The sequence below is a fragment of the Andrographis paniculata genome, unplaced genomic scaffold (genome assembly GCF_009805555.1).
Source record: "Andrographis paniculata isolate CXL003 unplaced genomic scaffold, ASM980555v1 Contig34END, whole genome shotgun sequence".
Classification (NCBI taxonomy): domain Eukaryota; kingdom Viridiplantae; phylum Streptophyta; class Magnoliopsida; order Lamiales; family Acanthaceae; genus Andrographis; species Andrographis paniculata.
Window position 1 is genome coordinate 4,407,814 of NW_026137567.1, and position 14,261 is coordinate 4,422,074.

Sequence of the window (14,261 nt, forward strand, 5' to 3'; positions counted from 1 at the left end):
TTATAATTTACTGTGCGTTTGTTTCGCATTTTGTCCTCGCATTCCATGCCTAGCTTTTTCCCCCTTTTGTTTTTACAATTTTTATATATTTTTTTATATAAAATATTATATTTAATTTATTATTTGATGTTATATATATATATATATATAAGTGTCTAATATAACATTCAAAATGAAAAATAATATGTAAATATAATTAATATTAACTATAAAATAAATATATGATATAATATTTTCTAAAGAGAAAAAATGTATTGTAAATGAATAATAATAGTATAAATGATCATAAGCAACCAAATTTTTTTATATATATTTAGAATAACTTTTATCTATATATAAATTTTCTCTTTTTCTTTTTCCTTTTTTTTCTTTATATTATGTAAAATTTTATTTATATTTTTTATATAATTCTTTTAACATGTGCAGTACATATTTTTAATTAAAGTATCTTTGTTGTGTTTGGTTTTATTTTTAAAATTTAATATTTTTTGTTCCAATTAAAAATATTTATTTTATTATTTTCGTTTATTATACTTAAAAGTATCCATCACACAATACTATCAAAATATTTTTAAATTTTATATAAATTTAAAATATATCATTATTTATATACATAAAGGTACAAAATACAAAAATAGTCATTTTATATATTTTTATTAATTAATAAAATACTATTATTTTTTACTTTACTATGAAAATTCAAATGGATACTTTAGTCCGAAATAGAGGATTTATTTTAATTTAATATTTTAAAAATGTATAAAATAATATTTTAAAATTTTTAAAAACAAAAAACCTTTATCATTATGATGGTATGAGACGGAGTCATAACCATATAAAAAATCATGTCCCTAATAAACACTTTTGTGTGTGTTTGTTTGGGGAATTGGATTTTCAATCCATTATTCATCCAAAATTTTTTCCCCAAAAACATCAAATTAAATACCTATTTTTTATTTTTTATATTATACTAAAAATCAATTTTACATTCAAAACATCACATTAACACATATTTATATCACATCGTACAACTATTCAAATTCAAATTTTTTGCTATTCAAATCCCAACTCAAATTCCAAACCCCAAACAAACACACCCGAACTCAAAAATACAAAATAAATAAATCTGATATTTCTTTTTTTTGCTAAAATATAATTCGTTCTTGGAAATGAAAATAAAAATATAAGAATTAAATTATACAGAAGAAAGAGAAAAAGATATGACAGATAAAGGTGCGTAATATTACGATAATATTGTACTATAAAATAAAGAAAAGGAGAAACTGATATAATATTAAATATTGCTACGCTGATTCTTATGGATAAGATGGGATGCTTTTTGAAAATATTTATTTATTTAAATTTTACCAAAATTTATTTATTTGAAATTTAATTTTAATTTTTTACAATATAGTCTTTCTATTTCAAAATAATTGAGCGATTTTATTAGTGATCCGATGTTTAAAATAATACTCTCTCCGTCCAGCTAGAAAGTATACATGTTTCTATTTTGGAACGTCCAATTACAAAGTAACCATTTCATTAAATACCCCATTTTTTCCACAAATACCCATAATTTACATCACATCATTACTTTTATACCAAAAAAGTAAGGACAAAAATGTCATTTCACTACTTTTATCTACCCACTATAATTAAAATACTATTATTCCTTAATCTCCGCGCCAAAAGTGAATGTATACTTATTTAGTGGACGGAAGGAGTACTTTATATATTCGGTTCCAAGAGTTTCATTTACCTTTTGCTTATTTGTATAATTTTTTGCACAAATTTTATTATAATAGTATTATAACACACTAATAGAAGTATTTTTATCCATTTTCTTTGTACTACGTTATCATATGATAATTAATATTCAAATATCAATACAGAAAAAATAAATGAAACGGATGTAGTAATGTTTAATTAGTTAATGATAATGGATTGTCCGGTATGTACTTTTTGTTTTTTTCTCACATATTTTTTCAAAAAAAAAATAATAATAAATTACACATTTTTATTATTTTTATATTACATACATACATAGTTCTATACCTCACATATAAAAAATAAAAAATAAAAAAAACTATTTCTTCAAATTACTCATTCCGTCCCACTTAATTTGTTTTATTTTTCTATTTATGTCAGTCCTACACAATTTGTTCTTTCGTTTTTTGAAAATATAATTATAAATTTAATTGTATTTTAAAATTCATAATTTATAATTTTTCTTTATTTTAATTAAACTATTTAGTTATTTTAATTTTAATTTATAATTTTTATTAAATCATATTTATTTTCACTGACACACTTCTTAATTACTTACTAATTATACAATCTATTTTAAATTATTTGTTAAATATGTTTTGATTTAATAAATTTTAACCGAAAAAAATAAAATATTAATTATTATGTGACAAAAAAAAAAATGAAAAAATATAGTACTAATTAAGATGACACGAAGACAATAATTTTTATAAATATATTAGTATTTTATTTTTATAAAATTCTAATTCAAGTTATTTGTCAAATTAAAATTCAACATCAAACCTCAATTTAAAAAGCTGTGTTTAGTTTTGTTTGAGATTTGACTTACATAACATTTTAATTTGATATTTTGGGAATAAATAACATAGTTTTATTAAAAACAATCTATATTGAATAATATAAATTTTTTACCTGAAATAATAATAATAAAAAGCTGTTATAATTTTATTATATTTTCATTTATTAGTATGTTTCTCTCACATCAAATTTTAGCATATATTTTTCTATATTGTATTCAAGTATGAGTAAAATATTTAAAGTGAACCATCAAATCAAATTGAATCAAATTAAATTTTAGGTTAATAAAAAAGTTCAGTTTAAATAGAAATATTATATAGTGCTATTAGATATTCATTTAATTCAATTCAATTTTAATTTTTTATTATTTTTTCAATAAATCAAATTGAACTAAATTTATTTATATTACTACCAAAAGAGTAATATTTGTTTTTTACACGTAGATTTTTTAATATTAATATTATATTGGTTTATAGTGAAAAGGACAAAATTGCCCCTGTTAGATTGTGTGAAAAAAAAATAATGACATTTGTATAATATATATTGGAAGTTGTCAGGAATTAATTATATTAGGTATGTAGTACAATTACTAAATTAGAAAATTGTATCTTTTTTTGGACGAAAAAAATGAAAAATGATATTTTTTTATTGGACGGAGGAAGTACTATATTTGTTTATATTTAATAGTTATACTATATAAATTAATTAATATTTTTATTAATATATCTGTACAATAATGTATATATATATATACAATTGTAATTCACTTCGTAATATTTAAATTATTTGTAAATAATGAGAATATATTTTGTTACAATATATGTCTTATAATTTCAAATATTTGTCCTGTAAAGAATGACTTATGGTATGGGTTGAACGTATAACTGTGAGGTTATGAAAAATATATATATATCTAATAAGGAAAAAATATATTTTAGTTTTACCTATAGTTATATTGAAGTCTAACAACTATTGTTTATTTCATCTTTTAAATACAAATTTTATTTTTTTTACCCTTTATCAATTTATTACTTTTAATCTATCGTTAAGAGCAAATTTGTTATTCATAATAAAAATACAATTACTTAGAAAATCGTATAAATATACATATAATAGAAATTGGATGCATAGAGTATATAATTTTATTATAAATATCATAAGAATGAATTAAAATAATCATCTAGACTACATTTCATTTGTATGATCCTATAATATAATGTGATTCTATTAGTTTGCCCAATTTTTACAAAATATTTTTAAAAAATAACACAAAGTAAATATTTTAATAATTTTCAGTAACTAATTAAAAAATTCAAAAAAAATTCTTGAACGCTAGAAGAACATGACCAATCATTTTATGAAGTGAAATTATCAATAGGAGAAAATTAAAAGAGGTTTAAATTTGTTTTTATTTGGAATCTAATTTGATATTTCTTTTTTCATTATACAATTATTGCAAATTATTTATAATAATAATTTATTGACTTGAAAAGAAAAAAAAAAATCAATAAATAAATATGACACTTAGTTCTACAATGTAAATAAAAAATTAAATAAATTTTTAGTAGACGTGGCATAATATGACAAAAAAAAAAAAAAAACTTAAAAAACACAAAATTGGATTCCATATTCTACATGGCAGTGCCCGCCCGGGGCTATACCCAGGACCTAAATTTTTTGGGCCCTTTTGATAAAGAAAATATATGTATAATATTAAAATATTTATGTTAAGACTAATTTGATTTTATTTAAATTTAAATATATTTTGATATGATATTTTATTAAAAATTACGTAGTTTTATTTATAATAAAAACAAACAAGCTTAAAAAATACTCCATCTGTCCCCAATATTTAGTTCATTTGGGTTTGGCACTGGAATTAAAAAATAAAAATAAATATTTTATTGAAAAATAAAAAAGAAAAATAAAGTATAAAAATAATTGAAAATATTTTTAAAAATTTAGTTAATAATTTTTAAAAATATATAATAAAATTACTAATATTTATTGTAAAAAATATTAAATAAAAAATAATAATAAAATAAATTTAACGGACCTAAAAATAAATAAATAAATAAATAAATAAATTTGACAGATCAAAGCGTAATTATTTTTATTTGCTAAGGACCCATTAAAAATTCAGGAATGACCCTGCCTGTACATGGTCTGAACGCTGGAACTGTTACGTGTCATTACATGTTAGTTACGATATTCTGTTAAGATGACTAATTTTGTCATAGTTTTAAAGTTATACGACTAAACCTATAAATATTCCACTTATTAATCCAAAATAATACTCCCTCTGTCTCAGATATCACGTTGATGTTGCCGTTTCTATCCGTATCCCACGTACTATGTCACTTTCTTTTTTGGAAAATAATTACACACTTTAATCTCATTTTAATTTTTTTAATTTTAATTAAACTAATTAATTATCTTAATCTTAATTTATCGTTATTTATATTATACGATAATTATTTTCACTAATACATTCTTAATTATCTACTAATTATACTCCTCCTAAAATACCGTGTCTATATAGCAGACTAGGTATATGGGACGGAGGGAGTATACAAGTTAAAAAATAAAAAATAAAAAATAAAAAGAAAAGAAAAAAGTTTACCATGGATTAATAATAATTAAGCATGTACTATTAGACTTACAATTTCTGTAACTAAATATTTATACACTTCTTCTACACACGTTTTGGACTTGGTCAACACGCCAAATTTAAATAAATTAATTTTTAATAAATAAGCAGTCAGTCATTCAAGAAATTGACCAATCAAAATTAATGACTACTATAGGATAGTATTCGACAAATAGAGGTTGGAAAATAAAGAAGACTAAATAGTCTACCAATGAAAAATGATTATTTAAGTAGGATAATCTTAAATGGTATACTCCATCTATTTGAGGTAATTATGGTTTTTGTTTATTTATTGGCACATCCACTAAAAATAATACCGTCGTTTTCTAACGGTCATATTTATTTTTTGTATCACTATATTTAATATTAAAAATATTTTTATATTTATATAATTTTTTTTACAAATGTTCTTATACTAATTAAAGTAATTTTATAATTTTTTCTTAAATTTGAAATTAAATGTAGGGATTGAATTCATATGCTGATCTTATTTGCAAGTGAATATATGATTTTATCAGGAATTAATAATATCATAATTTAATATTATTAATTAATTAATTCTTTTTAATCTTAAATACCGTGTTTTAAATCAAATTAGTCATTTGATTTAAGACGAAGGAGTATACATTTTCTTGACGTATATTTTTTTTATTTAAAATTTTATTTTGAATTTAATATTAAATAAAATATTTTATAAAAAATATTTTTTTAAAAATAAATTATATAATTTAAGTAACACTCTCTCCGTCAGCGCCTCGAAAAATCACATTTATTTTTTGTTATTGTATTTAATATTGAAAATATTTTTATATTTGTATAAATTTTTATATAAATATTATTTTATTAGTATTTTTGTAATTTTTTCTTAATTTCTACTAAATTTTGATATAATAATTAATATTAAAAAATCAATATACAAAAATTAAATAAGACCTTAAAAGTGAAGCATTAAAATTTATTACTTTTTCCAAATAAAACACACTTAATTGAAAAAAATATTTTAAATAAAACAATGAAATACATAAAAACAAAATTCAATTTCCACGTGTAAAAGAAATCTCCCATATTGTGTTCTTTTGTGAATTTTACTATAATTTTTACTATTTACTTTTTTTAAAAAAATATCACATCAAATAATTATTTTTTTTATATTATATTATAAATTTATTTTACATTTAAAATATCATCAAATTTGTATTTATATTATATCAAAAAGAGCTATTTAAACTTAATTTTTAATGTTCAAAAATCCAAATTCAAAACCACACCCGGCCATACATATATACACAGTCAAGACCCAATCCTCCCAGATTCTCCAACAAAGTCAATTCCCCATCCACCATAGACACAGAAAGACAGACCTTCCCCTATTCTCCATCTTCATCTTCATCTTCCCCATTAAGCTAAAACCACCACCACTCCCATTACAGAGCTGCCCGGCCGCCATGGACAGAGAGCAAGAAGAGATGCAGTTCCTGGGCTTCTTCGGCATCCTCAAAGAATCATGGAAAATCCTAACCACGTGGCCCAAAATCTTCTCCCAAATCACCCTCTCCCTCATCGTCCCCCTCGCCTCCATCTACCTCGCCCACATCCAGATCTCCCACCTCCTCTTCTCCCACATACTCCTCAACCAGGACGCCCTCGACCGTACGCCGCCGGGATCCAAAGCCCGCCGGAGAATCTCCGACGTCCTCTCCACTGAGCTCCTCACCTTCGCGCTCTTCAAGGCCGCCTACCTCGTCTTCTTCGCCGTCCTCGCGCTCATCTCCACCGCCGCCGCCGTCTACACCATCGCCTGCATCTACACAGCCAGGGAGGTGTCGCTCCGCCGCGTCATCACCGTCGTGCCTAAGGTCTGGCGCCGCCTCCTCGCCACCTTCGCCTGGAACTTCCTCATCGTCTTCGCCTACAACGTCGTCTCCTTCCTCCTCCTCGCCGCCGCCGCCTTCGCGCTATTCGCCGCCCCGGCGGCGGCGGCGGCGGCGTTCCTGGCGGTGTTCGCGGCCCTGTATTTAGCCGGGCTGTTCTACATCAGCCTGATCTGGCAGCTGGCGAGCGTCGTGTCGGTTTTGGAGGAGAGGTACGGGCTGGCCGCCATGGCCAAGAGCAGAGCTCTGATCAGGGGCAAAATGGGGATTTCGTTTGCGGTCTTTTTTGTGCTGGGGTTGTGCTTTGTTGGGATTCAGGTGGCGTTTGAGGTTCTGGTGGTGGTCGGCGGCGGCGGGGGGCGGGGGGTTGCGGCGAGGGTGGGGTACGGAATATTGTTGGTGGTGGCGATGGCGGCGGTGATGGCGGTGGGGCTGGTGGTGCAGACGGTGGTTTACTTTGTGTGTAAATCGTATCACCACGAGAATATCGATAAGTCGAGCCTGGCGGATCATCTCGGGGGTTATCTGGGAGAGTATGTGCCGCTGAAGTCGAAGGACGTCCAGCTCGAGAACTTTGAGGTTTGATCCATCCATCGATCGATCCTGACCGTCGATCATTTAAATTGTGAGAGATACGGCAGACACTGATTTTTATTTTTATATGGAAATGTGTATATGATTTATTAATGTTGGTATCTGTGTACTAGTAATAATAATAATAATAATAATACTAATACTAATATGTGAGAGTTGCGATAATTAAAAAAGAATAGTCAAAGTCTATTTATTAATTACAAGGAGTGAGCGGTGGACTCTTATTTAAATTTGGAAGATGCGTGGCCGTGGGGCCTGCTTATTGAAAATACTTTTATTTAAGTATAGGACTATAGGGTGTGCTTCAAAATGATTTGTTATAGCTCTTACAATACACTTTATTTATTTAATTATTTTTACTTCTAGAATACGAGGGGAGTGTATTCATTTTATGTTTTTATGTTTTTTTTCAAATAAAATATATATATATTTTTATTTTTTTATTTTTTAAAGAGTCAACATTCAATTTAAAATATTATTTCCTCCGTCCGTTTACGAAGTTTACATGTTACTATTTTGGGGCGTTCAATTACAAAGTTTACATTTCATTAAATACCTTATTTTTTTCTACAAATACTCTTACTTTACATCACATCATTACATTATTTTTAACTACTCACTGTAATAAAAATACTATTATTTCTTAAACACCGCCCCAAAAAATAAATATAACCCTTGTAAATTGACAGATGTAGTATTTTTTATATTATAAATATTTTTACTAATATGTCAAATAATAAAATACATTAATTAAATGATGTCTCAAGATTGAAATTTAATAGTCTCAGAGTGAATTTGTGATTACGAGGTCTTGAATTCAAACTTCGATGTCTCCAGGTTCATATGTCATACATGATTCGTCTAGTGTGATTTGCTTTGTTGGATCTAATTAAATAATTAAATTTGTGGGATTCTACCCAGAGCCACTAAGCAATTATCAATAAATTAACAAATTTGACTCTGATACAACTATTTTATTTATTACTCCACCGTCGACATCTTTGATTTTATCCTAGCGAGGACAGATTATGCAATTTGTCTATCAAGCGGACCAACACATTTGGGCAGCTATGAACTTCGGCGGACAACGGCAGTAGGCGGTTGGACAGCAGCGACCATGGCGGCTTCAGCGACAGCGATGTCCTTTCTCCGGCGAGGAATAGATCAGTGTCGATTTCTAAAAAACACCACCCAAATTGGCTCAACAAGAACAACTGGGAAAATCTTTTGATAGGCTCAATAATGACTTACTTAAAAATGTATTATCTTTTCTAATGAAATATTATCAAATACAATTTACAATTTAAATAAAGTAATAAGTATATCTATATCTATTACAAAGTAAACAAATCACAAGTAAACACAATATCCATCGCAAAGCCCAATTGGCAATCCAATGGCGCATCATGCAGGTTAACAGGGGATCCGATTTCTAATTATTTTGGATTGGTTTCATTATATTTTGAGAATAGTTTGAATTCTTTGAAAAAATAAATAAAAATAACACTAAATATGATGTATATGACTTAAGTTGACATCAAATAACAAACAAGACACAGATTTATAGAAATAGAGAACATATTTCATTCACCAGCTAGATTATAGATTTAATTCAATATCGACTTTAAAGCTCAATGCTGCATACCGTCGGTCGGGGCTATTCCGCACCTCCGGACCCCAACCAAGGGCGATTCGCGAAAACTCAGCTCAACAATAAATATTTTTTAATATTGTCGGATGCTAATGACCGTCTCACCTAAAAGTTCGAATTTTTTTAGGAAAACTAAGCCATTATTTATATATCCGCAAACGGGAGTCCCCAACAAATATATATTATTTTTAAAATTTGACGAAAAAATAAAATAAAAAATTAGAAACTACAACACAACATAATACAATCCATTACAATTATACATGGATAATGTCACGTGTTCATTCCATCTTGCCCTAATCTAATCATCTTCAGCACCATTCTCGCCTTCCCCTTAGTCCTCCCACTGCACTGGCTCTGAAGCAGCACCAGCAGCTGCCTCACCACCCCTTCCGCCACCGCCTTTTCCCGCGCCGCCGCCGACCACGAGCACAGCGCCGCCACCGAATTCACCGCGCTCTCACTCTCGCCGCCGTCCGACACTCTGAACACCATCCTCACTATAGTCTTCACACCTTTCGGATGACTTAACACAGCCTCCCTCGCACTCTCCGCCGCCGAAATGAGGCTGTCGATCGCCGCCACCGCCGCCACCGTTAGCCTCCTCCCATTTTCCTCATTCTCCGACGACACGTAATCTATAAGCCCTTCGACCGCGCCGCCCTTCACGAGGCTTTCGACGCAGTCCGGCTGCCGCGACGCCGCCAGGGCGGACACCGCCCTGACCCCGGCGGCGGGATTTTCTCCGGCGATGCAACCGACGACTTCTCGCACGAGCGCGGCGGAGGCGGTGAGCTTCTGGACGAGGTCTTGAATCTCTAAACTTGAAGCGATGGCCTCGACGATAAGGCAGAGGGCCGTGTTGATAGCAACACGCCCGTGTTGGAACAGGCTGAGGAACCCTTCGTATTTTGCCTTATTTTGCAGAATATTCCGGAGAGGCCGCAAGTCGCTGTACGGCAACAGCTTCATCGCACAAACGGCGGCCATCTCCGCCGCCGGCGGCCCCATCTGAAAATGTTGTGTAAGAACGAGGTCGAGAACCGGTTCGAAGAAGCCCATGGCGATCAAGGAGTGGTTCCTGAGTGGCAGCTCCATGGACAGAGAGTGGACCATTTCCAAGGCCCGGATCCGGTCCTCGATTGGGGCGGGGCCCGACTGGAGGACCCGTTTGACGGCGGCGAGATCCGGCGGCGGCGGCGATCGGAGGGAGGAGTGGATTAAATGGCGGAGGGCGAGGTTAGGGACCATGGAGAAGTCGTGAAGGGTCTGCATTGTGACGGGGCAGGTAAGGTTGCCCTGAGAGAGCCATTTTTGTATGCAGGATCTGTCGTAGGTTTGGCCTGTGGAAAGGATGACAGGATCATCGTACAAGTCGAGGCATATGGGGCATCGAGAGAGAGGAGGGACGATCGTCTCTGCACTGCCAGTGACCTCCATTGAAGGACCACCAAGGTCGATCAGAGAAAGAGTATGAATATCATCCTCATTCCTCATTATCATCTTGATTGGGGATTAAATATATATATATATATATATTGTTTAATAGTTTTGGAAAGATATTTAATTAAATGCAACGTATGAATAGCTGGATAGAACCCAAACCCTTTGAACCAATTAAGTAAGTATTCAAGTTGGACTGAGATTTTGGTATAAAATACTAACATAAAATAAAAATAATGGAGGCAGTCGTTTTCTCAAAATGAAATCAATCATATATGTATCTTCCTGTTTTAAGGCTTAAATCCATAAATGTGTCTGTCAAATATGATTGGTTGGATAAGTGCTGCCCAAAATTGGACTTGTAATTGTGACGTCATGGTCAAGTCTACCAATAAACAGGGCTACAAATTCCCACTTTATATAACAAAATAAATAAATGATTGGTTGGATAAGATGTAAGAACGGTACAAATCTTGAAGTGCAAATAAATTGCCGGTCAAAGTGGGCTTCTTAACTTGACAGAAGAAACCACCTGTTTGTTTGCGTTTGTTTTTGTGTTTCTTTACATCTTTGAATGTACCAAATACTGTTGAATTGCTGACCTTCTCAATCACATTCACTCCACAAAAGACCAATTAAAAAAAATGTGGGCCATCCCTATTAATATTTATTTTGTTTAAAATATTTTATAAAATAATAAATTCATTTTACTTACTAGAAAGCTATTTCCAAATTGTGATTTCATCCTTATCATTAACAGAGAAAGTTTACTAATATTTCAAAAAAATAAAAAAAGATGTCTATGAATACTAACAACGTTTGGCGTGGGGTTAGTGTATTGATGCTAAAATTTAGCATAGTACTGAATTTTCCGATCAATACATCATAAACAAATAATGTATTCTTTCAATTAATAAATTATATACTGTATATATATATATATATTGTATTTATATTATACTAATATTCTTTCGGTTCCAATACAATAATTTTGTTTACCATTGTTGTTCGTTCCAAAACATTTCATAAATAACCATATCACCATAAAACTACATTTACTTTTTTATTTTTATTACACAATTGTCACTACTTTTTACTGTAATACACTTACAAAGGACAAAAAAGTCTTTTATCCATATTTTTTACCAACTACCAATATAATATCAATATTCCTAGAGTCTCGTGCCCAACTCAATTAAGATTATATTTATGGGACGGATGGAGTATAAACTATGTGTTGTATTATATTATACTTTCTTCGTCCAAAATTTTAATGATCATTTAAAGTTTTGTAATAAACTAAGAAATAATAATATTTTACTGGTTATTGAAAGTGTGTAAAGGAATTGTACGTGTTATATTTATAATTTAAGTAAAAAATTAAAGATAATTTGGTACTGATGTATAATTATTTTTTCTAAAATATAAAAGAAATACTTTGAAGTGATACAGACGAAAATAATAAAAAAAATACTTTGAATGAAGTATCATGTATTGTTTATTACTATATATTATGTTGTTGGTTATGTGATGAATTTCTGCAACCTGTTGGGATTCTATATATGTTCATCAAATTTACATTTTATAAAAATAAATTATTTTTCATAAGATATTAATTTTAAATTAGTATTCAAATAAAATAATAAATTTTTTTTTAATAAAATACAATTTCATGATTTATTTTTTAAAAATATTTACTATTTAATGTGTAATTTCTCGAAGTTCTAGAGTCTACATTATGTTATTGTTACATTTTTACTTAAAACCTTAGTTCCAAATTTGTAATGACAAGACAATAATAATGAGAATTCGTAATGTAACATTTATGAATTTTTTTGCATTATTATTATTATAATGAAATATAAACCTATTAATATATGAAATATAATAATCTAAAGAATAGTAAATATATGTTTATATAATACTTCAATAAATAATTTAACATCAGATTTAAGTCTCAAATTTTTGTTTAGATTTGACTTGATTTTAATTATTTTAATTTGAATTTTAACTTAAATAGTATTTTAATAATATATTTTTTATTAAAAATATTTAAATGAATTAAATAATTATAAATTTTAGATTGAAAGCAAAAATGAAATAAATTCATATAGACATATGCATGTTCATCACCACTCCGCTTAAGTCAAAATATGCACACAATAAATAATCATGGTTTCAAACTTCTCGTCTTCTAATCATAACTTGCAAACATGCTTGAATTATATATGATGGAGATTGTGCAACGAAATCGAATGTGTGTGTTCAGTATTTTAATTTCAATTATTTATTTTACGTAAGATATAAAAAATATTTATATTTATATATATATATTGAAAATTGTAAACTTGTGTCAATAAAAATATATATTTGAGTGAACACAATTTGTTTGGATGTTATAATTTATATGAAGGTTAAAAGATATTTTGGTGTTAGTGTTCGATTATTTTATTATAATAAGAAATGAATATTTTTTTGGTGATACAGAAAAAAATAATAATAATAAAATCTTTGCCTTTCAAGGTGTTTCATTCATAACGAAAATTGATGTTATCAGTTGAAATAGATGAAATATTATTATTATTTTTTTTTTGGATATATGAAATACTATTTTTTTTTAATTATTTATTAATATAAGAAGTAAAGAATACATATCATTTGGGCGCAAATTTCAAAATTAAGGGTTTTCAACCCATGAGTGGGTCCAATAATGGGCTCGATTGAAAAGTTCAAACCAAACAAGTCGATTGAAGTGAAATGGAGGTCTACAAAGAACGTCAAACGGTTAGACGGTTGCTTGTTTGAAATGATCAACCGATAGACATTATTCGGACGGTTGGTTTGGGAGGAACTGATCGAATCTACTGAAAGATCGGTAACAGTTTTAAATGACCAACACGAGACGTATGAGTTGTAACCGATGACAGTTCGATCCACGAAGAGGGTAACCCAATCTGGAACGATTCCAAACGGTTTGAACGAGTGTATACATTAGCGATTTTGACAAGATGATAAACATTTGCAGTTAACATCGATTTTCATGAAAGTCTCTTTGAATTCATTCTTTTACCTTCTCATTTATCCTTATGTTTTCATTTATTAATTATTTTTTTATGTATTTTGGATCCGTTATTTTAGACACTTTTAAATTTAAGTTCAAAGTATATATTTAAATTTATATTTTATGGTTGAAATTCATCATCAAGAATATCATATTAAAACTCATTTCAAAAGTAAAGAGGTCTATTTTTCAGACTACCAATGGAATATCATTTTCTTAACTTTGTAACTTGTAAAATTTTAGTATTAATTTTTTTTTAAAAAAAAAGTGATATAAAATATGAAATCACCGAAAATAAAAAATGTGACAATATATATATGAAATGGAGAGTATTATTCTTTATTTAGTGAAAAAGTATACCTACCCATCTTAATTATCATCTCTAATATTTCTACATATTTACAAAAATACCACTAATTAAACAGT

At 29.0% G+C, this 14,261-nt stretch overlaps 2 protein-coding genes across 2 annotated transcripts; one reads left to right on the top strand and one right to left on the bottom strand.

Moving 5' to 3' along the window:
* Positions 1-1,457: 1,457 nt before the first annotated feature.
* LOC127248509 (uncharacterized) lies at positions 1,458-7,883 on the top strand. The gene is made up of 3 exons (XM_051270872.1): positions 1,458-1,480; positions 5,450-5,483; positions 6,481-7,883. The coding sequence occupies exons 1-3, from the start codon at positions 1,458-1,460 to the stop codon at positions 7,669-7,671; spliced, it is 1,248 nt and encodes a 415-aa protein (XP_051126829.1). The 3' UTR covers positions 7,672-7,883.
* Positions 7,884-9,604: 1,721 nt separating this feature from the next.
* LOC127248510 (U-box domain-containing protein 26-like) lies at positions 9,605-10,828 on the bottom strand. The gene has a single exon (XM_051270873.1). It carries the CDS (start codon positions 10,826-10,828, stop codon positions 9,605-9,607), a length of 1,224 nt encoding a protein of 407 aa, XP_051126830.1.
* Positions 10,829-14,261: the final 3,433 nt, after the last annotated feature.